General features: G+C 39.5%; 1 protein-coding gene across 1 annotated transcript in view; it reads right to left on the reverse strand.

The window, feature by feature from the left end:
* NCKAP5 (NCK associated protein 5) overlaps window positions 1-27,541 on the reverse strand; it is a 546,232-nt gene that overhangs the window by 262,035 nt on the left and 256,656 nt on the right. Inside the window, exon 5 of the mRNA XM_033163803.1 lies at window positions 16,414-16,547. Within this exon, the coding sequence (XP_033019694.1) occupies window positions 16,414-16,547 (134 nt within the window). The remainder of the gene's footprint in view (window positions 1-16,413; window positions 16,548-27,541) is intronic.

The following is a 27,541-nucleotide window of genomic DNA, read 5'->3' on the forward strand; positions in this document are numbered from 1 at the left end:
GAGACAGATTCTGGAATTGTCGGTAAATATGTTGAGTGAAATTGGGGAGTGCAGGAAAAGTTAACTACAACAGCATCCTTCCATCAAAATAGAATGATGCTGTGTGGTGACATATCATACCGATGTGGATATATGGGTTTAAAAAATTGTGGATTGTATTTTCAAGCAGAGATCCATACTAGTGCAAAACTACATCAACAAGCATCACTATTCTAGGAACACATTTTTGGGGGATGTGGTGGGGAAAATGGTGGCTGTCTGGAAATACACTGATGTTACAGTGTATTTTACCCACTCCATTGTTCAAATTTCAATGGTGATTTCAGTCCTCTTTTGCTCCCAACACCCCAAATTTCAATGTGAAAACTTTAATCACAACAATTTATCCGTTGTGATGTATTTCACTATGGGTGAGGGAAGTTCTATTTCTGAAATTCTTTTCATATTATTATCATTAACATTTTATTGTAAGTCTTTTAGCTTCTGTGCACCACCAAGTATATACAATACTCTCTGACTTCCCCTGCATGCAAAGACAGGCTCTGGCGGATTAAGCAGACAAGACAAATAGTGGGTCCAATGGCCAACCACCCTGCTGTTCTTCAGTAATGGCCCGCTTTAATTGATAGCTTTTAAGAAAGGATTAGACAAATTCATAAAGCTATTGGTGGCCACTACCCATGATGGCTCCCTCCATTAGTAGAGGCAGTATGCTTCTGAATACTAGTTGCAGGGATGTGTAAATGGGAAAAGAGCTGCTGCACCCAGGGCTTCCCATAGACATTTGACTGACCACTTTAAGAACAGGATGGTGATCTAGTTGGGCTTTTAGTTTGATCCAACATGGCTCTCCTCCTTTGGATATCATGTGATATATATATATGGGGGAACCTCTGGCCCTCCAGATATTGCTGAAGTATGACTTCCACCAACCTAGTAGGCATGGTCAATGGCCAGAGGTTCCCCACACCTATTCCATATGGTCAGTAGTTCTAGCTTTAATGCTTTCTAATACTTTACAGGGGAAGTTATTTCCTCTCTGGTGTGAGTAATCCTAACTTTTCCACACTTTACATTAACCTTTTATTGAGACGGTACCTCATTAGGAGCTCTGATGTATTAACTAACTCTAAGGTAAAACCCACCACCCGCCACTGACGGCAAAATTGCTAACATGGCACACAAATAGATTCCTAAAATTCTATACTCTTCTATAGGATATAAGCAGACGTAACTATATGCAGGAGTGCAGCCTTCACATTCAATAAAGTCCTAAAATTCGTGTTTCAAGATTAGCTGTATCTTGGCCTAGCTAATGTTACAGCCCTATAGACTTCCCCTAATCTTTGTAAAGTAATTTGATTAGCTCCCAAAGGGTGAATACATATTTTATTATAGTTCTACCGATAGTTGCATAATTCCTACTGTATTTTTTCAATTACTAATGTTCTCATAAAAAAAATCTTTTATATTTAGACCTAAATATAACCCTGTCGCCCTTTTATGTACATGCCATTTTTAATTAGCAATTATAGAGTCTAGGATTAATCTCACTGGCTTGGATAATTACTCTTGCTTTCTTGCCTACTTAAGTAGAGAAAATGTCTCATTGCTTTTGAATATCCTTTACATTATACACTAGTCTGCAATTACAATTTTGTTCAGTCATCTTTAATCCAGACTAAACATACCCAGCTGACTTGTATTTTCCCCCTAAATTGTATTTTTACTGTTCTGATGTGGTCTCCCTCAAGTCAATAAACGTAAAAGAGAAACAGTAATGTAGTTTGTCCCAGGTTGCTATCTTAGGAGGAAAAAGACCCAAAATATGTGGTGGGATAAAACTTTTAGCAGAAAAAAAATATTTATGGCAAGCCCTGATGTCTGTCTGATCTGCTTAAACTAGGATAGGCCTGCAAATCTTGTGACTTACATAATGTTTAGCACCCAACCAAGACCACAAACTCCAAATTTTGTTAACTTCCTAAACTAAAAAATAAGGGGGTGTCATCCACCATGATACAGACCTCAACTATATCCATGTCATATATGCAGTGTACATCTAGTGTACATCTGGAAGTGGGCAGCTCCATGCTGCAGAATGTTCTTCCAGTACTATTCTGGGATCCGTGTGCAGCAGGGTATACAACAGCAGCACAATGAAAGCAGCACCCAAAAGCTTCTGGTTTGGCATGAAACTTGCAGTCTCAAGGACAAGGACAAAATTTCAGAGAACCACCAGCACCATAAATTCCTTAAGACTGAATGTAATAAGTGCTATCAGTTTATTTTATGCCTTCTGTTTAACTGATACATAGGCCAGAAGCCAATTAGTAGTCTTGATAGTAGCCAGCCTGTGTAGTTGGTAGACTACTGGTATAATAATCTGGGTATATGTCCTTTATAACAGTGATTATCAAATGTTCAAGTGTATAACAAAAAGTGTGGCAATATGCTAGGCAGCCTATTTCTAATATTGACCTTACTTGTATTACTTTCTCAGTTAGACCATTTCATTAAAAAAAAGACAAAAGTAAATTGCATCTTCTAGCAGGTTTGCATAAATGATGGCCAGAACAAGAATGCTTCCTTTCAAATTTAATTCATTAATTAAACGTTGTCTTCAGAGACTTGAATCAAACCAAATCATAATCCAAACCAAGTGTAGCTAAACTAGAGAGATCTGACAAAAACACGTCCCCACAGTGTTATGCCTGCAGGCACCTGCTACGTATCTTGTTTCTGCAGCATAAAGGAAAGCTAGAGAAATGTGAATTGCCCCATGAGAACACAATGTAGGACCATGTCAAATTCTGGAATAAAGTCAAGCTGCACTAAGCACAACACACTTTCTTCAGTTGTTAAACTCATGATCCAATCAAAAAAATGAGATTAAGTTGTCTTGACATGGTTTGTAGATAAACCTGCCTCACCAAGAGTCATGCACCAGAATTCTTCCCACATGCATACAAGAACTACTGTTTAGCTATGTCCATCTGGAGGTTACCTATCCTTGCTGATGCTTGAAGTTATAATCCAGCCAATTTAATGCATACATTGTTCCACAAGCGTCAACATTAATCCTGAACCTCTGTTGTGTCCAGTTCTACCCAATTTCCTGTCCACTGCAGAAATAATGGTAGGGTAGATGTACAAAGTATCACCCAAAGTCGACAAAGGTAGGGATGTACACACAGCATTGAAATGCACATTTAATACTGGTGCCCATACAAAATGAGCTGGCGCACTGTGACAATGTATGTCTGCTTTAGAAACACACAGATGTACAAGCTGTTTAAAATAAAATTAAAAAGATATTCAAAACAATCCATGGGCTATCTCTGAATATACAAGAACATGAGAGGGTATCAGGCATTGACAGGGCTCTGACAAGTCTGTGACAGAGGCAGAGGCCAGGGGATTAACCCAGCAGAGGGGGCTAGCAATTTATGGGGTTTGGTGCCCCCCATGATGCAGGAGCGAGGACAGGGGGAAGGACTTTAAAGCTGCATACTTGAAGTCCTCTCCTCCACTACCCATGCCCCACTCTAAATCTGTCCTGGGTTTCCTTTGAATCCTGTGCAGCAGATTTGGGGAGGATGTGTGCAGGAAATTCCATTGTGCAGCTAAAAGCTCTTGCACTGGCAGAACTGTTTAGTTGGATACTGCCAAATGTCACTAATCCTTTTAGGGAAGTCTGAACCAAAGTAGCAATTAAGTAGTTTAAGCCTCTTGCTATGTTATAGCTTCTTTAAGTCAATTAAATGGAACACTCATACTGTCCTTTGTCTTTCTCCGTCTTCTGTGTTCAGTACTTTTTCTGCAGTGTTGACCATGTGTTCTGCCTTCCAGGACGGTGTTGGCAGAATACCATCATATTTATCCACGGTGTATTTTTCCCCTATAGCTTCTCTACTTTTTAAGGTCACAAAAATCCCCTGAAGCAACAGATTAAGCAAAGTCTATAAATTGCTCATGTATCACCACAGTCTTACAAAAATAACCCAACCATCTTTTGGAGATGCCAAAGCAATTAATGTGGAAAACTGACAAGGATAAATTTGAAAATATTATTGTCACCAAACTCATATGTATTGTCATGAAACACATCAAACTTGTAATAAATATCAGGTTTGATGGATACTTGATTTTCACACTCATTTTTGTATAGTTTCTATCCCCAGTAGCACATCATTATACTTTTACAGGACAAATTGAACCAGCTCACACACAGCATTAAGCCAATCCACAGCTTAGCATGAGTGCACAATTTCTTAAGAGAGAAAATGGCAGCAGCTACACTTCTTTTCTAGTACTGTTGCTGTCTTGTTGCCTGAGGCTAAGCCATGGTTTGGCTTGTGGTTTGTCTCTCTAGACAAACCATGAGCTATAACCAATGTTTGTTTCAGACAATAGGTAGAACATTTCCAATTCTATTTATCTGCAGTCTAGGCATAGAGCTGTACAATCCTGCACTGGCAAACATACTTGTACATATTTATAAAGTAAATAAAGTGGAGAGCATAAAAAAGCCATAGGACCGCTTCAGTCATTATTTAGCTTGATAATAGCCTATATGTGAAAGAGTTAAGGCTGAATCTTTGGAAGCACATATTACATGGTCTGGTTATCTCAAACTACTTATTTTAATTATTTTGGCTTCCATATGCCATATTTAAATCTGATTTGAGACAGTAGCACAAAGCAACTAATGAGCTTAATGATGATGAACCTCCAGGCTATATACATGCATCTCTGCCCACAGAAGTCACATCTGATCTGGAATCACAGGCATCTCATTTGTATGTCTTTTGAGAAATGAAGGAGTTGCTGAAACTGGACAAATCTCTGGCTACATGCAACTTGACATATATTCTGGCAACTGTAAAGTAATCAAAGGCTAGCCCATGACCCACAATGTTTAGACTGTGATTGTGCTGTGTTACCAATGTAAGCTATATAAATTTATGCTGGCTTTGAATTTACTATACACATGCAATAATGAAAAGCTCATGGTTTCGAATGAAAAGCATTTATTTTAACCTGTGAATATTTTCTGATGTGACACTGGCATTATGCAGAGATTGCGGGTATGATTCTGAGGGTGACTCAAGAATTAGACACTTAGACAAGTCTAAAGGATTTCCATGCCCCAGAGGAAACCAGTACTAGACAGTATGATTACAAAAGAATTTTGGATTTGAAAGACTAGGAGAACATTTTTTTTTTTTTTTTGCTCATCGTTGGTACTTACTTGTCTGGCAAAATAATCTTTTTTAAATGTATCAGTGCGTGAATATGAGCTATGTTAGATGAAACATGAAGAAATGCTACAGCAACACATGTTCAGTATATGATTCTCCTGCTCTGGTGTTGCAAGCAATTCACAAATACACCCATTTCCTATTATGGAAAACTCTCTGTAATACTGGCAAAAGGAACTCGAAAGATATTATATGAGAGTCTGAAACCAAGATGTGACACAATTATATTGGATAATAAAAGGTTTAAGCTTTGTTTTGTTTTGTTGTTTGAGAACCTGGAGGACTTGAAGATTGTCTGTTTTCATAAGGTCAAACTTTTATCATTTCTTTTTAACCTTTACAAAGTTGTGTTCAAAACATTCAATAGCTCCAAAATATAATAAATGCTTATTTCTTTTTCTTATAAATTTCAAGTAACTTTAAATTATGTAAGTTTTTATTCAACAGGAACAGACCCCCATTGGGGGGAAAGGCCATTCACTGCTCTCCTGACATTTCTTCTTTGGTTTAGGCTCAGAGCAGAAACTGAACTTTTGCAGCATATAACAGGTGAGCACTTATATAAGTAAAAAATCAACACACACACCTTCTCCTTCTTGAAGCTGAACTGTACACAGCACTGGTTGACTGGCCCTTGTGTCACTCACTGTCAGAGCCAAGCAGATTCAGACACCTGAGTGGTTAAGGCTTCAGGTGGCATTGAGAAGACACACAAGAATAGCTAGGCCGAGGACAGACATAAGTCTGAGAGAAAACAAGATGAAGGATGGGAAACCTTTGGCACTCTAGAAGCTTATTTCATTTATATAGATATTTATAAACCACTATATCATAAAAAATAACAAAGCAGTTTACAATAGCAAAACCACATAAAAATTGAAAATTATAGACCACCAACTAACTGTTACAGAAATATGTTTTCTTAATAGTCTGCATAGGTTTGACAGCATAGAAAAATTAGGAGGGTGGTCAGAAGCAGACTCTCAGGGAACTGCCCTCATCCCAGAGCGGAGGGGTGTCAGGGCTTTCTCAGTATCGGGAGCCCACGCCTCATATGTTGAGCAATTCCTCGTCGTCCAGTGGGGGAAGCAGCGATCCCTCTAGCGGAAGTGAGAATCAGGGCTCTGGCAAGGTAGGAGAGCCATTGCACCAAGCTAGGGCAGGGGAAGGCGCACCTCTTCCGTCGCCCCACTTGCGCAGAGGGGGTCTGCGCATGGATGGTAGGCGGGGGTTCCGCATACCACAGGGTTCATTCCCAGACACTGGCGAAGGATGAGACAGACGTGAACTTTTATGCTCTGCACTGTTAATATCTGCACAATAAAGAACTGAGAAAAGAAGTGACGGAGTCCGCTTGGTTACTCATGAGCAACAACTGAGAACCTTACACAGACCTAGGGCTACATTCAAGTATCAAAACCTGCGAATACAAGGATTTCCACTTGCAGAACAGGACCTTCTCTCTCTGTTCTACCTATAAGCTGCCATGCCCCAATCTACTCCAGAGAGTTGGGGAAAACTCTAGAATAGATTTAGGGGGCATGCAGGGAGAATACAGTGCTATTCCACAAGCAGAAATCCTTGTGCTGACTGAACAAGAGACTTAGCACTACGCTGGATTCCACCACTAGCTCCACAGCATTAAAAAAAACCCTGCACCCATTGCTTTCTGCGTGTATGCAACCTAATTGGCAGCCAGGTCAGGCTTTGTCAGGGAGAAGACACTGCTTCACGCTGGTTATTTCCCGTTCAAAGTTTAGCACCCAAGATGTTTTCCACCTAGTAGTATATACTAGCACTAGTATATTTTTTCCTGAGAGTGCACAGCAATTTGACAGAGGAGACAGAGTTAAGGAGATATTTCTCTGCTCTGTGCTACTGCATGTCAATATCCCAACCCCTCCCGTGATAAATAAAAACGCAAGACACCATAAGTAAGGTTAAATGTGCAAGAAAAGGCCACAACTTTATTGGTTACGGATGTTGAGCGGAATTGGCTTTAGGCATTGGACCTAACTGACTATATCCGACTCCAGTACGTTGTGGTGGCAGTCCGGGAAGGGCTAACCACAGATGGGTGAGCCCTGCTGCTCACCGGATCAGCTGGGAGCCCAGGAGAAGAGGACGAGCTCTGGCCGCGTGCCCACTTAAATGCAGTGGGCACGCCCTTGCCGACTGTGCCGGTTGGCCAGTCGGGCAGGGCACTGCGCCCAGAGCTCGGCCAATAGTGCCAGGGGATGGAAGCATCCCCTGAGCACGTGGAGGGCTCGTGCTAACTGCAACCCCCCTCCTTTCTAGGGCGGAAGGGGCATTCTGCTCAAATCTCACTGCTTTACCCTGGCACACTTTATTAAACATACATACAGAGGCACACCAGGAGATTGGTACACACATATTGCTGTGTAACATCTAGCTTGGTCCTCAGATGTGTAACTGAAGTTTCTATGCTGGGTTTATTAGGTATTTAGAAAGCATTCTGCCAGATGAAGATTTCAATACAAACTAAAGCTTGAGTAATTATCAACTAAACGACTAAACAACAACAACCAATTATCAACCTATTGGTTAGTCTCTCCCATGTGTGTGTGTGTGTGTGTGTAAAAAAAACACCCACTGCCTAATAGACACACATATTCTGTGGATCTACAAAATAGTTGCCAATTGACAAAATTGCCAGAGTAATGATATGATAGGGTTGAGCCAATACTAAATGCTCACTTTCAAACACAGAATGGAGAAGGAAAGAGAGAGAGAATTAGAAACCAAGCAAGTAAATTATTATGTTTTTGCCCACGGCAGACACATATTACTCATTTCCCAGTACCTCTTTAAAGAAGCTTTCAAAACATGTAAAGAATTTAACCAGACCAGCAAAGGCCTATTATTCAGTTGTATATCTCCATGCTAAAACTGAACTTGCTAATATTGCATTTTGATATGCCTATGCGTAGTATTATTGAAATGCACGTCCTATTGTATCTCTTCCTGAAAGCAAAACAAAGATCACAAAAATGTATTAGAAATTAGCCACTTACTTAAGCACCTACAAGGTGCTCCAAGGGAGCAGAAAAGACTTTTTATGTATGGGACAACAGCTGCACAGATGTTGTTAGCCCAGAGATGGAAAGAAGATAAAGTCCCTACCAGAGAAGAATGGCAAATTAAATTGTTGGACTATGCCAAAATGGCAAAACTGACAGGAAAGTTCAGAAACCAGGAAGAACAAAATGTTAATAAGGAATGGGAAAATTTTATAGCTTATCTAGAAAACCACTGTAAGCAGCTGAAAACACTAGCAGGACTGGAATAACACTTGTAATGTAATGAGAACTATGAATATAATGGAGTTATAATAAAAACTTGGATTATTGAAAAAAGATGTAGTAGAAAAGGGGTAACAACAGAACCCATGGAGGGGAAGGTGGGAAGTCCAGAGAATCGGGGGATTCTTTTAACTGTGGATTAGTTTTGGTATGATTATAATTTTAAGTTTGTAAAACCAAATAAAAATTATTTTGAAAGGGGGGGGAATTAGCCACTTATTTAACTGGACTTCTGATCTCTTACAAGTATTTTCTACAGATGCATTATTTCTGTGGCAACTTAAGACCTTACACTTTGAACAGGCAGAATAATAGGTTACTTTGTACAAAGTATAAGATATTTATACACATATCTGAATTCTTAAAAAATACAACAATAAAGAATCACATATACAATAATACAAAATGCATACTTTAAAAAAATGAAACACTTTGGCTTTTAGGAGAACCCTAAATACTTTTTTTAGTTTGGTCAGCTTTTGAATGAGATTGCTTCTGTTTTATTTTGCTGACAATGTAGTTGCTGGTAGCATTGTATTTTTAGACATGTGGAGTTTTGCATTTTGATTTTATGCTTACAGTATTTTGTGTTTTAATAAGATGTGAGCTGTCTTGGAAGTGGCTACCTTACTATATATATTTGAAATTTCACATCTGAACTGAAAATGTAGCCAGTAACAATACTGGCTTGTTCAATTTCCTCCTAGCCTCCTGGGCCACAAATACTTGAAGAAGCAATGTTCCTGCTGATGTAGATGAGACCAGGTGCTATGGAATCCTAAAAGGCACCTATGTAAGCATTAAGATTATCACTTCCATCCAAGTAATGCAACTCCAGGATGATGCACATGCAAAATAAATAAAATGAGTAATCATACAGGAAACCACTTCCTCATTAACCAAAAGTTCACATCCTTATTTTCCATTATAAACCAATGGAAGGTTCTTCAGCTACCATCCCTTAACTCTTAAAACCGTAAATGTTCACCAATGGCAATCAATGTTTACTCTACTAAAGTTGCTTTAGCCTGAAATTCTGATTCCTGGATTTATGACTGGTGGCTGTGTTCACTATTGGAGATTATTACAGAGGGGGTAGAAATTTGATTTAAATTGCATTTAAAGGCAAAACCTAACTGATTCCAAAATGTGGGAATGGAAGCACAATCATCCTTCAAATTCACCCTTCTCTAAATATTACAGTGTTGTTTTGCGGCCATGTAATGTGCACAAAAATACATTACATGGGTAATATGTGCATAAATTGATCTATTAGTAAAATAACAAGCAAACTGTACATTACACTAAGGGAATGCTATTTTTTTAATGCAAGCATATTTGTGTTTAATTAGGAGAAACTTGCTGATTAATGTTTATGTGGAGTTTAAAAGAAAATGAAAACTGTAGTGGAAATGTGGAGAACTCAACTAAAGATTGAGGGGGGGGGGAGATGAGAAACTGAAACTGAAATAGATACATCTGCTCGTCCTTAGTGTGTGTTTTGGAAACAAATACCAGGATGAACGCTGGGAAGGCAAGTCTTCTTTTTTTTGGCCAAATCATTTTTATTCATTTTACAATAATACAATAATAATTTCCATTACATTTTCTCTTCTCATTTTACACATTTTGGCTTTTTTGAGCCATGATTTCCTTCAAACCTTCCTTATGATTTTCTTACATTCATTACTAATTTCTATATTTTCACTACTTAACCACTGCTTAAAATTATAACATCTAAATTTATCACTAAAATTCCATATCTACAATGATTTTTAAGATTTAACTTACAAAGCTTCTTCCAATCCTACCAATGTATTCAGTTTACTGCAATTGTCTTTCAAATAATCTGCAAATTTAGTCCAATCTTTGATGAACTTCTGATCCCACTGTTCTCGGATTCTTCCCATCATCTTGTCCAATTCCGCATACTCCATTAACTTCATTATCCACTCTTCCTTTGTCAGTGATTCCTCTTGTTTCCATTTTTGTGCTATTAAACTTTTCGCCGCAGTTACAGCATATTGGAAAAATTTAACATCTTGTTTTTTAATGTCTTGGGAAGGCAAGTCTTGGCAGGATGTGCTCTGTGATGGCATCTGTCCAGGGCAGAGTTCATACTAGGTCCAGGAAAATTAGTGTCAACAAACAAGGTAATGCTAAGAATGATGGCAGCCAGCCAGGCTATTAGAAAGCATGCAAAAGCAGCGGGGCACAACCCCAAAGCTAGTAGGCAAGGAAAGCACAATGAAATAAAGAATTGCCCCAAGTCACTTTGAGCATTAAAGCATAGTACCATCTTTTATCATACCATTCTCTGACAGATGGTAAGATAAACCATTATTTCTCTCTCCCTCCCTTCCCTGTTCTCTCCCTTTTCAAAGTAGTGTGTTGTTTTCAAGACTTTCCTTCTGATGAATGTTTTATCCTTTCCAGCTAGGAAGACTTCCTACCCTTCCCCCACAGCCTTATCTATGAATATCAGAAGAAATACACAACTTATTTTCTTGGAACTAAGCTCACATCCATGGAAGTAGCCTGCAGAATTATTTAGCAGGAAGGGGCTACACCTGAAAGAAAACAAAAATCCTTAAGGAAAGAAACTCCCTTAAAAAACGCCACTCGTCTCTAGCTATTATGCAGCAGATGATCTGAGCAATGCCAGTAATCACAAAAGCGCACTGCTGGCAAAAATAAATAAACCCATGGACAACTGTGTACACACATTTCATACATTTAAAATACTGTGTGCACCTTGTTCTTCCTACTAGCGGCAATTCTTTAAGGATAACTACTGCTCTGGAAAGCACATCGACTTTCAGTGGAGTGTTTCATGAGTGTTTGAGGTTGCACTGAGAAGGGAAAGGAAGGCTGAAAATGCACGTTAAAATTGGCTTTTATTACCTAGATTCTATAGGGATATACTGACAGTCCATAGATGTGGGACGCCATACCCTCTAATTAAGCTTATTTGGTAAGATCTCAGGCAATCATAAAACAATGTAATATATTTTATTGCTTGCTTTTGGTCCATATAATTCATTTTTTTAGACCTGACACCACTGTACCATCCACATGATCATGTACACAATGCAGCTGTTCAACATACTGCCTGGTGGGCAGCACAGTCTGCTTTCAATCCTATCCTAGGAAGCACCATCTACCATTAGTTTTGATACTGAGAACTGACTTGATAGACTTGCTTTCTATGACTTACTCCTGTAATTCTGCCTGATAAAAACCTTTGCTGAAAAAAAAAGAATGGTCTTCTATTGTTGTTGTTGCCTAGTCGTTTAGTCATGTCTGACTCTTCGTGAGCCCATGGACCAGAGCACGCCAGGCACTCCTGTCTTCCACTGCCTCCCGCAGTTTGGTCAAACTCATGTTGGTAGCTTTGAGAACACTGACCAACCATCTCGTCCTCTGTCGTCCCCTTCTCCTTGTGCCCTCAATCTTTCCCAACACCAGGGTCTTTTCCAGGGAGTCTTCTCTTCTCATGTGGTGGCCAAAATATTGGAGCTTCAGCTTCAGGATCTGTCCTTCCAGTGAGCACTCAAGGCTGATTTCCTTAAGAATGGATAGGTTTGATCTTCTTGCAGTCCATGGGACTCTCCAAGAGTCTCCTCCAGCACCATAATTCAAAAGCATCCATTCTTCGGCGATCAGCCTTCTTTATGGTCCAGCTCTCACTTCCATACATCACTACTGGGAGAACCATAGCTTTCACTATGCGGACCTTTGTCGGCAAAGTGGCGTCTCTGTTTTTTAAGATGCTGTCTAGGTTTGTTATCGCTTTTCAGACTAATCTTCTTAAACAGTAAAGCAGCATAAATACAAACTATCACATTATCGCTAATAATCTGAGAATTAATTCTTCACTGTTAAGCTGACAGTATGTCACTAGCATCACTAAACCAAACTCTGAGAGAATCAAAATTACAACAGGAAGGATCTGAAGATGTTTGCACCTGAAACTGACACAGGCTGTCATCCTATGTAATGTGTTACCAAATTCATAGTGTTTGTGTTCACACCTGTTGGAAGTGACAGGCATAACCCTGTTTAATATTTAGCGTGACCAGCGGAAAGCAGAAACACACACTGAAACTGGAATTACAGTACGTATTATCTGTCAGACTCCCTCTAACCCAAATGTAATTGATTTCCTACATTTTGCTTGTGTATTATTAAAAACTCAAGCTGCAATCCTACACAGATTTACCTAGAAGGAAACCCTACAGTACACAGTGGTACTTACTTTTAAGCAAATATGCACAGAATTGCACTGCAAGGCTTAGAAGTAATGCCACAGTACTTACTTCTAAGTAAGCATGCATAGAATATTCCCCCACATCAGCAACTCAATATGCTTATCATTAAGGACATCTTCACTGAAATGCTTGGCTTTTTCTAGTTTAAAACTGAAAAGATAAGTTTAAAGCACCAGTACGAAAAGCTTCAATAACTGTTTGCAGAGGGACTGTTATGTAGTAATGTCTTTTATTGCCTTCCATGGCCTAACATAGTAATTGAAATAATAAAAAAGCCAAAGTCAATGTTCTAACATCTGATCATTTGCATGGATCTTATGCATAGCGTGTTTGCTCAACAAGCACTTGGTACAATAAGGCCGTGCAGAAAATGAACGATGTAATCCATTTATACCCTGCATACAACTTCATGTTCTTGCTGGAATAACACTATAAATCATTCAGATGTTTCTGAGTCTTCTTTGGCATTTCTGCACATACCACTAGACAGCAGGGTTGAAATAACATACAAAACAAAACAAAACTCAAGAAAGAGAGTAGTTGAACTCCTCGTAGAGCTAAAAGAGAATCATTTAGAGAAAGGACAGGGAGAGACCCCTGCCTGAAACCCTGAAGTGTCACTGCCTTTCAGTACAGAAAATACTGAGATAGATGGCCCAGTGGTTTGATTCAGTATTAGGCTACTTCTTATGTCATGAAACAGGAAAATGTTGTCTTGAACCTATGTGGAGCACTTAGTATATTTTAAGCCAATCAGAAAGCACTATACTGAAGAAGATGATTTTGTAGACCTGGCCAATGTGATTCTTTATGAAAGCAACCACCAACAATGACAATACGGGATAATGAACAGAATGGTTGTGGTGGTGTTGTAGAATGTCAAGAATAATGGAAAGCACACCATGTAAAACCTACTTGCAAACAACAGCGTAAACTGAAGCCACATGGCTTAAAAAAAAAAATCTTGAGTAGTCAGGCACTTAAAAGTGTGGCTGTAGTCACAGTACCATTTTTAATATGAGGTTTACACATACGTTAAAAATAAGGATTTCAGATGATAACAAAATTCAGGAAGAAATATTGCTGAGTTGGTAATAGAAATGAGATACTGCTGAGTTGGAATGTCAATCAAAGTGAAAAGAAGAAAAAAGAAAACCACCCCTGGCTTCAAAAGTCACATGCATTCAGGAGGACCTGTGCACTCAAACTGACAACTTATATGATACGTTAACATTTTCTCAGCATATGAAGAGACAGCTTTATACTGTCACTAAACAAAAAAGGGCAATTGACAGATTTTCATATGCTTTCGTGCTTTGTTGTTATACAGATGGGTTGAATATACTTTGATGATGAGGGGGGTGGAGAAGAAGGTGCCCTAGGCCTTACATTTTTAACCAAATGAATTTCAAGCAGTGCATGCACAAGAACAAATAGTTCTTCTTAGAAACAGAAACTTGCAGATGCTGGTGGGTTCCCATTTTTCTTTTCTTTTTTCTGTTATTGTCAGGTGAAACCCAGAAGTGCAAGGCACAGTGTCACCTCATTTATATTTATTTATTCAAATATTTATAGGCTGCCTTTTAACAACAACAACAACAACAACAACAACAACAACAACAACAACAACAACAACAAATCAGCTCCCAAAATATTATGAACTGTTGAATGTCACAGTATCATAAAATTCCAGAAAGAAACAAATTTAAAAGTAAGCCCATTGGCATGATTAAGAAACACCAGTTGATTACCGGTAATCAGCTAAATCTGCGTATTTTTTAATAGAACCAAAACATGTCTATGTCACAGCAGGAGTATCTTAGAAGGAGCATTCCATCCAGCATGAACTTGAAGGGGAAATGCTATTTCTAAGATGGAACTTTTTATCTGTTGTTTTATAAGCACTTGTATTCAAAGTAGCCTTTTAAGTATTAAAATTATTCATCTAACTCATTAAAGCTTGCAGTTAAGAGCAGCTATCAGTTGTGATTAAAGAACAGACTACCCCAAAGGTTCTTTGGAGCAGGGCTGGCGGGGCCTGATGCCTAAAGACCACCAAGAACATCCCTACTGTGTACACACTGCAGCTTGTTTCTATCAGAGAGAAAGCCTTTTCCCATGCTTCCAATAGATGGACATGGGTTTCAGAGGAGGATTTTAACATGTATAACCTCAGAACATTTAGGGTTTAAAAATGGTCAAACTAAATGGAAAACAGTGAAGTAGTAACTGCAGATTTGACATTGTATGTGTCCCACGCAGGGTGAAGCCACTACAACTAAACTAGCTTAAATTTCCAGACAGTAGAACTTCCCCACATACAACACAAATTAATTGGTCATGAAAGTAGCTTTGTGAAGGCTTACATGACCTGGAATGCCCCTGGTTCTTGTGAAAATCTCCCTTCTGAACTTAGGCAAGCACCCGCATTAATGCATTTTTCTGCACTCGTAGGAATCATATTTATTCTTTGAGGCCTTTTGTCGGCCATTAATAGCAGCTGGATCCTTTTTACCTACTTGCTATTGACGTAGCAGCTGATGTTTTGTTCTGAATTTTGTGATCTCATTGTGTTTTTGTATAGTGTTATTATATGCAATAGGCAGCATATATATGATGTGATAAATGGCAAAACAAATAACAATATTTTAAACAAATAAAGAGCAGCCTCACAAAGAACTCATGGCAGTAGACTGAGTTGGATGAATCACCATTGCTGTGTTTTTAAAGATGCACATGGTGTCGGGGCCAGTCCAAGACATTTGACAATTAATTTGCTCTTCCTACACACACATACAGAAGGTAACTAGACTGGTGGCTGAATATTGTTTCAGCACTGGCAACAGGATAGCACACCTGAGGGCAACAGGTTCAAGTGAGAGAATGCAGGGCAAGCTGTGTGGCGCACGTATGTACACACATACAGACACTTCTGTCTCCATGCAACTGCTGCCTGGGGCAGTTATCTCACTTTAACTAATGGCAGCTTACTCCTGGCTGGTGAACTAACTTGAAGTTGGTCCTTTCACATTTACATGCAAGAATGTAATTAGGACACATAACATGCACAAGTTTAGGTTTGCTTCTTCGGGTATTTTTCATCTACATTAAAGATTGGATTTATTCATCAAGAAAAGGAGTAAGTTCAGGCACATTCTTTTACCTTTTCCATACTCCAGATGGCCATTTATGTTGCAAGTGTGCATCTAATTAGTTTGTGTAAATCCCATTCTTGCAGATTTAAATTAGGTTCAGGAAGAGAGTTCTGTTAAGGTTTGCAGTCTTACAGCCTGGGTCCTGATACCAGCTTCTTGGAGACAATTCTTACTTTCCTATTTGAACTTACATTCAAGTTGACAAGTACAGTATTCAATGTTGTATCCAATGTTAGTCCAACTTGGAGTAGACCCATTGAAATGGATAATGGATATGGCACAGGTCTATTTGTTTCATTGGGTCTCTGAGAATAATTTAGTTTGATACAACTGCAAACTTTTACTATTTTCATATGTGCATGACCATTTAAAAAAATGAGCCAAAAAATTAATAGCATACCTGGAAAACTGCTGCTGCAGTCCTCTCATTTGAACCCTGTTGCGCTCAGATTCCAGTGTCACTTCTCGTAATTTTTTTTCACTTTCAAGTCTCAAATGTCGCTCTTCCTCCAACTCATGTATCAGCTTCTCGCGCTTAAAAAACAACAACCAGTAGAACAAAACTGTTCAACAGTGCTTTCAAATATCAACAGTACTTTCACTATGCAAAAAAATGTTATGCCCCACCACGATTTTTACATTCCAGTCCACCAAGTTTTGGTAATGTCTATTAAGTCATATTTGCCACCCTATATTAAAAGCTCACATTCTTCTTGCTTTCCCCCCATACTCTGTACATCAGTATAGAGACAACTAAAACAATGAGCTGCTTCCTTCTTGTAGTTTCTTGCCCTTTAGCAGGTTTCTGGAGCACCACGTGAGTTTCCTGTGCATCAATTAAGCTATTATCCCTAGTAACAGGTGTTCCCCTGGAGGGCTTTAAAAGATTAGACAAAATAATGGGGAATAATTATCAAAAGCTACTATCCATGATGCCTATGTTCTACCTTCTCTGTCAAAGGCAATGTGCCTCTGAATACTAATTGCATTCAAGTCCCACTTGCCAGCTCCCCATAGGCATCTTGTTGCTCACTGTGGGAATAGGATTCTGGACTATATGGGCTTTCATCCTGATCCAGCAGAAATCTTCTTACATACTTAATGTAGTGGCATCAATGAGTCCAACACATAGCTTATCAAAAGTTCAGCTACAAAATTATAATGAAAAATAATTCAGGGGAATTTCAGGGGAAGGGGGGATCACACTAGGCATTCTATTTATGTGTGCATGCTTATTCAAAAACAATTGAAACACAATGTTGTACAATTTGTAGCCTACCAAAGCATTTGATGTATGCCTGATGGTGCTGACCTAAATTTTATGACATGCTTAGAAAAATGAATCACCGAATTATAGACATGGTTTCATTAGAAAATAATAAAGCTTTCTTGGTGTTAATAATAATAATAATAATAATAATAATAATAATAATAATAATTTATTATTTGTACCCCGCCCATCTGGCTGGGCTTCCCCAGCCACTCTAGGCGGCTCCTAAACGAATGTTAAAACAATACAGCTAATGCTAATAATGTTAAGCCATTATTAGTGTAAGTCTCACAGCTCTACATCTTATTATATGATAAATTTAAAATAGTAGTAAGCAAGAAACCAAAAATACATGCATCACAAGTCAGAAAACTGATATCATAAAGATAAATAAACAGATGACACACCAGGAGTATATAAGGGATTAAATGAAATATCTAAGATATTTTACTTCTGGTAAAATATGGGGAATTACACAGATAGCAGCGAACTTCTGTCTAGCTAGCCACACATAAAGCTTGGAAGTGAGAGTTTTTAAATGGGAAACACAGTTCCATAAAAGTAATTTAGTGTTCTAATTAAATTGGCCAATTAATAATTATTCTTACTACCCCATAACACAATCCTGCGAGATACTGAGAATGTTACTTACAGAGAGCTTTGAGTAAGTATAAAAATGTTTAGCATCTCCCACTGCCATAATCTTGCCAAATCACAAGCCCCCCCCCCCCCCGGCAAACATGAAGTTCATCAACTGTAGCTAGGATGGGGCTACACATTATTAAAGGGGCAGACATGCATTTCATAAATCCATAACTGCTGGTTATGGAGTCTGGATTGTGGTCTGAAGGGATGTGAATGCCTTGTTATACTTTCAAATCGTGTGTTTTTTGCAGTTTCTGAAAGATTAAACACAAGTTTTGCATCTTTCCAGTTCCCAGATATGGTTAATCTCACAGCCACCAACATAAAAACCATCAATTTGCTTGGATCATGGGGAAAATCAGTATGTTACTGTCAGGCTCGGTTCACGTAACACCACCACCCAAACTTCCACAGCCAGGTGAAAGTGGAAATAGGTTCCATGTCCTCCACACTTTCCAGGAAAAAGGAGTTAACAGTATGCAAAACATGTGGCAGAGCACCACTTGTGGAGGATTTTAAGAGGAACATGAATCATTCCCAAAATATAGTTATACCTTAAGTATGAATACAAACTCAAATAGAGGTGTGAGCTTGCTTTTGCCGGGTCATCTCTTTTATATTAGGTCTAATTTGAGACAAACTCCCTATCTATCCATATTTTGCAAATAAATAAATAAAATGATATACTACACTACATTACACCACCCTACCCTACCCTACACTGAAATGTTTAAATGTTTCTTTAAATGGCCCTAAACATTTCCGCCACACTTGCCACCCTCTCCTGCCACACTAGTGTGACATGCCACTGAGCTACACCTGCTGTTGCTTGAAACAGTATGTCATATACTGCCAATTCCACTCCTGGTCAAAGTGGATATGCAAAGAACTGCACTGTCTCCTATAAACACAACATTTGGGAAGCTAGATGGTAGGGCTGTGCAATAAATCACCTTATCGTTGAATGCCAGTATTGAAATAACATTGTGATGAGTGTTTCAATAAGGCAATATACTGGTGGAGACTTAACAGCTTCCCAGTGGGTAGCTCAGCTGAACTAATACTTTACAGATATGTTGCAGACTATTATTAATTATTATTAATTTATTATTTATACCCCGCCCATCTGGCTGGGTTTCCCCAGCCACTCTGGGCGGCTCCCAACCGAATGTTAAAAACACAATACAGCATTAAACATTATAAACTTCCCTAAACAAGGCTGCCTTCAGATGTCGTTGAAAAGTAAGATAGTTGCTTATTTCCTTGACATCTGCTGGGAGGGCGTTCCACAGGGCAGGCACTACTACCGAGAAGGCCCTCTGCCTGGTTCCCTGTAACCTCACTTCTCGCAGGGAGGGAACTGCCAGAAGGCCCTCGGAGCTGGACCTCAGTGTCTGGGTTGAATGATGGGGGTGGAGATGCTCCTTCAGGTATACTGGGCCAAGGTCTGTATAACTTGCAGGCACTGTGTCTCCAGCTTTGTTTGCTTTCTCCCTCTCTCCTAACCGATAATAAATGAGAAAAGCCTCTTCACCAGTATTCTTTCTAGAGCTCAGCTAATTATGCAGAGCCCTGCTAATAATCCAGAAGGAAACCCCAAAGGCTAGACCCGGAGTCAGCAATGTGTGGCCCATGAGCTGGACGTGGCCCACGAAGACCGTTTTACCGGCCCACGAGCCACCCCCGAACCGAGCCGTCTGTTCGGCGAGTCACCCCCAGTGCAGCGCAGGGACTTGCTGAGTGGCACTGGGAATCGTTCTGCGCACGTGTAGATACCAGAAATAGCATCTGGGCATGTCCAGATGCCGAAAATTGCTTCTGCGCAGTCGGGATTTCCGGCATCCCATTGCACCAGTCTGGCCCACGCATGATCTCCGTGGGAGTGATCCGGCCCATGGCCAGTAAACCTTGCCAATCCCTGGGCTAGACAATCAAAGATCCAGCAGCAAAGTAAACAAAGAACTGGAAAGCTCTTCTTTCTTTCCTCACCCCCACCAGTGAAAAAATAAAGGGGAAGAGTTTTTATTTTAATTTTGGGGTGGTGTTTATGTTGTTGGTTCCCCCTAAATAGCTTTCCTCCATATTAAAAATGAAGGTTTTTACAATTTTATTTAAAGGAGACTATATTTGGCTTGATTGCCCTCCCTCCTTCTCTTTGATAAAAAGGGAAAGATTGGTGTGATGAGGGCTGGGGGGGGGGGCTTCTAGGGGATGAATGGAGTGGAGAAGATTTCACCTTATGCTGAAATAGGAGGTTGGGTACTATGTGAGAAGAATGGGGAGGGTGTTTCTCAGAAAGCAGTGCAAGCAAATGCATGTCTACTCACAAGCAAGCCCTACTGAATTCAATGAGGCTTACTCCCGGGAAAGTAGAAGTTTAGTTGAACTCAGTGGGGTTTATGCATACACAGATTGCACTTAGACCTCTGAGTGGGGAAGCAGATGCAACTTGACTAGTAAATCACTTAAACTACTCTTAAATTAGTTGAAAATATATTAAATATATTATATGGAAGTTTATTTAATATTTTTATTGAATCTACTACTTCCTTACATTTTAAGGCCCTCCACCGCCACAGGCAGCCTCGCCAAGGCCCCTGGCTGCTGTGGGGAAGTGCAGCGCACTCTCTGCTGCTGCAAGGAGGTATGATGGGACCTTCTGCCGCCGTGGCCCCTCCGCCGACACAGATATATATATATATCGTGATATATCAAAATATCATGATATTTAGCTGGTGATATATTGTGATGTTGAAAACCAGATATCGCCCAGCCCTACTAGATGGGAACTATTTTGCCTCTCTTAGATGAGAACAGAGACCAATAAGCAACTCCAGACTCCTTGCAAATACAGTATGACTAAGCCCAGTGCCACCTAGTGACCAAATTATTTAATGACACTATACCACGCACGCAGTGCCACACCAGTATCTTTCACAGTAATATATATTTGGGGTTGTACCTTTTAGTATACAATTTAAATTACTCAGAGCACAGACAGCCCTTTGTCTGCTCCTCATCGACTGCTGCTAAACTAAATGTTTCTCATCCTGCAATCGATACTTCTTTACGAAAATAAACTTAGGCATTGACAAACAACTCTGCAGCATATTGCAGCTTTCTTGACTGTAGGCTTCAACAGCATGAACAACTATCACCCCGAAGTCTGAGGAGGAAGGGGCGGGAGAGTGAGGGAGAGAGAGAGAGAGAAATGTGCATTGGGTTTTCTGCTCATTTAAGTATTTACAAGCTGCTTACAGTAGAATCATTCTATTACATTAGACAAGTAGCAATTCTTCAATTCCCTTAGATTAGTTAGTTAGTACGCCTTGGTTTCTCATTACCATTCCAAAATGGGCTGCTAAAGCTGACAGCTATCTTTTGCAGTTTTCCCCCCTCCAGTTGCGCTTGTTATAGATTAAATTTAAGTAGCGTGAAGTAACACAAAATAGACTGTAATAACTTTGTGGTGATGGACTGAGAAAGGCCTTACTTTTTAAACATTCTATAGTTGCTGTATGCACTTTAAGGAGAGGGGGAGGGGAATGAAAAGAGAATTATCTACAGGAAAGGATCTAAAAACTGTCCACTTTAGCTATTCTAAATTCTCTCTCTCTCTCTCTCTTCTTCAGATGACCTATTTAAATGTTCAAGACAAATGCATGTGGGTTTAATATGTTCATTTCAGACTTTCCCGTATTGAGTGGAAAGTCTGAGCGGGGATTCTAAGCCGGTTTAGGTGAATGCACTTTTAATTCCTCTTTAAACCTCAGTGCTGAAGGCTGAGAGGTCTGAAGTGGAGCTGCATACATGTGGGTGCAGTTTGCATGCATGCTGCTGAACCCTCTCCATTTTGAAGCACACAAGCAGTCTCACCTCAAACACCTGAAAAGGATAAAAAGCTTTAGAATGAACAAACTATAGTTTAAACAAAGGCCTTACAGAAGTCTGAAACCCAAATCTGAGTAGTTGGTTTAGTTGTATGGAAAATCCAACCCTACTCCCATGGTTTCTTGGCCGTTGATTCCCTGCTAGGGTTGCCAGGCTACAATGCTGTAAAGTGGGAGACTTAGATTTTTAGACCAGAGGTGGGCAATCTCAAACCTAGAAGCTGAATGTGACTCCAGGCTTCCCTATCTAGTCACCAGGCCACAAATCCTGTACAGCCCTATTTCTACAGCTTGGATGGAGAGATGTGTGTAATAACCTCCACCTTTTGTGTCGCTTCAATATGGTACTGTATATAGTTTGGGTAAGAGCTGCATCTGTGCTTTTGCCTCTGATCCAACCCCAGTGGCATGATGCCTCCTGAAGCTTGTTCATAAGGGATGCTACCCTATGTTCCTTTGGCTTTCTCCTGTCAATATTGTGCAGACCATCATGTCTCTAGACCTTATGCAAAGGACTGGCCTATCTCAGCAGTGGTGAACCTATGGCACGCGTGCCAGATTTGGCACGCAGAGCCCTCACTGCTGGCACATACACCATCGCCCCATCTACACTGTTGTTGTTGTTTTTTTCCCAGGCTACAGCTTGCGTCCGCTGTTGAAACCTGGAACCTTTTTTTTTTAAAAAAATTGCTGGTTGCCGGAAATTGTGTTCGGCGATTGGTCTGTTTTTCAATTTGCTGTGTCAGTAGCTGTTTCTGATTAGGGGTAACAGCGTTTGTTTTTTAACCCTTACTGTGCTGGTCTTTTTGGCGCTTTGGCAGATGATGATGTCGGTGCTGCATGTTAGTTCCAGTGAAGGTATTATTCGTCATTTATTTCTGTTCTCTCCCCCCCCCCCTAAAAAAGTTCAGCAGCTTTGGGGAGCCCCCAAAAAAGCAAAGCAATGTTTGTGCGACTCCCCCCCCCCAAAGCTCCACAACTTTGTGGAGCCCCCCCCCAAAAAAAAACCCTCAATGAAAAGCTCAACAACTCTGGGCACTCTGTGATAAATAAGTGGGTTTTGGTTTACAGTTTGGGCACTTGGTCTCCAGAAGGTTCGCCACCACTGGCCTCTTATTCTATCCTTAGCCTTTTCTTCCTTCAACTGCATGTTTTTACCACTCACTCAGCCACAACTTACTTCAACCAGCCAGCCTCCACAGCACCTCATTCCACCCACCCCTTTCTTCCGCTGCCATTAAAATAAACAAAAACCAACACCTATCATTTCTATTTCTATCTATCCTTCCTTTGAGTAGCTCTTTTGCAGACCACTGCCTACCCTGCAGCATACTTGTTTCTGGGGTTCTTGCCCCTTAGTCTTCTTAATTACTGGGCTACATTCCCAGTCTTCACCATCCCCTTGCAAACTTCTAATCCTAGCTGAACAGATGACCTTCTCATCCCTCAAAGAAACTGATGTGAAGCATGCTTAGTTCTTTAAGCAGCCAAACATTCCTAGTCATCGCCCTGGTAGTGGCAATATAATATAGATTTCTGTTTAATGTTCCCTTCAACTAAGGACCAGTTATTTTCCAATTTGTAAATCAGGGCAGCTTTATGTTTTATGTTTCTATTCTAAGCAACTCCTAAATTAACAGTTCTTGTCACTAGAACAGAAATCCATTCAACAGCTGGCAATTACAAATTCTGTGTGCTTTATTTGCATTTGTCTATTAAGATGATTAAGAAAGGAACTGTAAGATTTTCAGTAATTCTGGTGGGATGCTTTATGGACAGTAGATTTCATGATTCACATTCTTAGTCAATGGTGTTATTGGTGATGTAGTTCTTCTAAACAAATGTCTGTGGATTAAAGTAGTTTCCTTGATGCCAGCTCTCGGTATGCAGTAGCTCAAAATTGCCACCAAGTGGCAGGACAGTGACTTTATTCAATTCCAATTTGGCTTTATTTATCTGGCACAGTGCACAGCTTTAATTGCATCTGTGCAACAGAGTAACTGTTGTTAAGAAGCTCTTTTTTCATTCTAAGTATAAAATTAATCTGTATTTAGAAATTTAGAATGCTATTACATATGAAGTTACTGTACATGCAAAAAGGCAAAAACAACATAAAGTAGCAATAGGCATTTAAGCTTTGCTCCTGCTCTCTCCAGCTGTGCAACCCTGGCAGGACTTGGAAAATGAAAAGGTATCACTGCCAAATAGCTGTTTAATTATGTGAAACAAGCAACCAGGGCCAATAAAACTAGAGACACTACTAAAACTGCTTGTCATCTTCCACAGACTAATAAACAAATCCTACTAGGTAGATGGCCTTTTACAGTCTTGCTTGGAGACTCTGGGTCTCTAGACATCAAAGCACTAATATATATATATAATTCACTATGGCACTATAACTGTTTCAAGCCATATCAGATTCAGAAATGACACCTGCATCAGAGGTACCCATCTTTTCTCTTGCTGACTTTTCAGCTATTTATGGTATTTCCAATGGCAAATGAAGGGATGTGATAAATGTATTTGACAAGGCTTTTTCCTATAATGAAATCTTTACTGTTTATTCAAATTTGAAGCTCAGAGCCAAGTATGAGTTCTTGAAACTGATATTAAGCTCCTAGCCTAATTAATTTTTTTTACCTCAAAGGTATATTTCCCTGCCTTGATGTATATGCACCACAAAGAAGTAAGAAAGGAAGAGAACGTCATTTCAATGAACAAGAAAGCTCACATACTCATATCACTGAATTTTTTTATCTTAAAACCATAAAGCTACTCAAAAATGAATTTGCAAATGTAATTGAGCTTCTAATAGCTTCTAGAGGCAGTAATTAAAGAAATCTCATTTCCCTAAATTAAACATAATGAAATGTTTTTTGAGATCAAATAAAAACTGGAAATGATATTAGACCAGAAATAATTTATACAAAAATTTAATGTTCACAAGTGTGAAAGATAAGGTTAAATCAATAGCAAAATAAATAATAGTTATACTGTAATATGTAATCTCTGTCTTGATCCAGTTACAATATGTTTCTCTGTTAGTAGATAAATACCAAGTGTTGCAGTTTTTGAACTAATATATATTTGTAATGACTTACTGATATGTTAGTGATATACTCAATGCAGACCATTCATCCTTCATAACAAGTCATATGCAGAAGTGTATACACAATATGGTGTGGCTCCACCAAGGATTTACCACTTAATGGGCTTCTCAAGCTTCTGTTCGGATCAACAGCCTGAGTCTTAGACAAAAGGAGACACAACTGTGTTCCATTCTCCTTGACTCATCCCTAAGCTTTTATTTGCCTAATCACTCACCATTTTTCACTCTGCATTGTGGCCACTTCCACCATACTGTTCACTACTTAATGCCAATGACACTGTTTTTAATGGAACTCAATGGACATCATACAGAACCAGTATCTCCTTCCTGTGGCACTTTTCATGACACTTCAATATCATGACTTCTTTATATTCATGATAGTTCCATGTTGCATTGAAAGGAGTTTGCATGAAACACCAGTGGTGTAAAAGGGAAGCACAGTCCTTCAACTCTCACTGTGCCTCCCACATTTTCTCATGTCATCTTTCTCCTTTATGCTTCCCCACAAGAATTTTTCAGGTTGACAATTGGAATTAATGCAGCAAGTAAGTCCTACATATTAGGTAAGGCCACATTACAGGTTGATGCATGTAATAAACTCTGACAGCACACTTCCTAATGACAATGTGATCTGGAGTGAAGAAGTGGCAGGCCTTGAACTTTTCCTTGCCTTCCATTTTTTTTGGATCAAAACTTCCCCATGCTGCTGCTACCCTATGGCCAGTTGCAATGCTGGAAAGAAAAACAGGGATGTGTAGAATTCCCGTGGTGATGGAAGGGGGGGTGATTTCCACTCCTAGATAACCAGCTGAGCAAAGATATCTCATATACACTACCTTATCCAACCATGTACACAACCACTTATACATGGGCCTATTAAGCCCCCCCCCCCAATACTGCCACATCAGATGTGACTGGCTGAGCTGAGTCTTAAAGGCTTAGTGTACCCAAGCAGTATAAACAATAAGTTGGTTTGGATTTGAAGTTTGCTCACTGTGTATTTAAATAATATTATCAATTAGCATTTTTGTTTAGAGCAGGCATGTCCAACAGGTAGATCACTGGACGTCTGTGGTAGATCACCGGCAGATCAGTGGCTCCCCCCAAAGAAACTAAAAAACTTTGGCTGCCCTAAAAAAACCTCAACATCTTTGCCCTGCACCCCTAAAATGACCTGAACCACCAAAAACAGGGCTTTCCTTACTAAAAAAAAAGCTCAATGTCACTTTCCTCCTCCCTAAAGAAGCTCAACAACTTTTACGTGAATCCCCCAAAACAGTGCTTTCTTTCCTTAAAAAAAAAGCTCAAGAATCAAGAACTTTGACCTGAACACCCCAAAAGGGGGTAGATCACTGCCAGTTTTTAACTCTGTGAGTAGATCTCAGTCTTTTGGAAGTTGGCCACTCCTGGTTTAGAGCAATACACACAGGTATGTGTATAGCTCCATCTCAGCTGCACGTAGCAAACGTTTCATGTGTTTGGTGATGATATACAAGGTTGCATGAGAAAAAGGAATAACTCACATTTTAGGATGTCTGACTTTACAATATAGGAACTGAATTTAATGTTCTGTCTTACTGTGATTGGTATCTCCAGATGTTACTTTAATTCAAATCGGAGATGCAGTTTGCTAAGAATTTATGCAAAAAGATTGAAGAGAATGGTTCAAGGCATCCTGTTTAGTCCCAGGCAAGTCATTATATAGTGGTGTCATCCATATATCAGTTGTAGCTAGTTACTCAAACCAATTTTGAATCTGATCGTGGCACATCAATGAAATGCCTCTTATCCAGAGCACAGAAATGGATTCTAAATAGATTGCCCAGAACATGCTTTGCAATACCTCTTCGGCCATAAAGTGTAGTGAATATAAATTACTGTCAATCCAGCCATTTTTTTTCTGTGATGCTGAAGAGGAACAGGACAACTTGAAGAAGTATCAAAACTCACAGATAACCCTAATGCTGCATCACATGATTCAGTGTCCTAAAAGAGAGACAAATCCTTTCCAGACTACCTTGATAGCTGCCAGCTCCAGAATAATGTTAGATGAATGACATCTAAAGAACCTGTGTAGGCCTGTAATATTTTGCAATCTCTCACTTTAGAATATTTCCCTAGGTATCACTGGAACCTTTTTAAAGCTTCCATCATGTCTTGTGACTTAGGTATTTTATTCATATTGCAACTATTTATTCTATAGAACTTCTCTGCTCCTAGTGCCATATGATCTTTAGAGTGGCTGATCTTTAGAGTGGTCAGTGAACAAACATCACTGCTTTGGGGGCATGTTGGCTGAACACCCCCTGTAAATCCTCATATTGCCAGATATTACATTTGATTAATATAAAGGAAATGTGCAATTATCCTTATAAGCTACCTTTTTTAGACTTCTGGAATGTATATCCTCTTGCTATTGTGCTACTGAATGAAACATATTTTAATTCATTCTGAATGCATTTTTCCTTGTGTTACCTTCAGACTATTAGGATGATCAGACACAGCAAATATTTTCAGATAATTATCACTGTTGCACATGGAAAGTGTTCAAACAATATTAAATCCCACGTCTATTCTGAAAGGTGGCATTTTTGCTACCAGGATAGCCACTTTG

The sequence above is a fragment of the Lacerta agilis genome, chromosome 1 (assembly GCF_009819535.1).
Source record: "Lacerta agilis isolate rLacAgi1 chromosome 1, rLacAgi1.pri, whole genome shotgun sequence".
NCBI lineage: Eukaryota > Metazoa > Chordata > Lepidosauria > Squamata > Lacertidae > Lacerta > Lacerta agilis.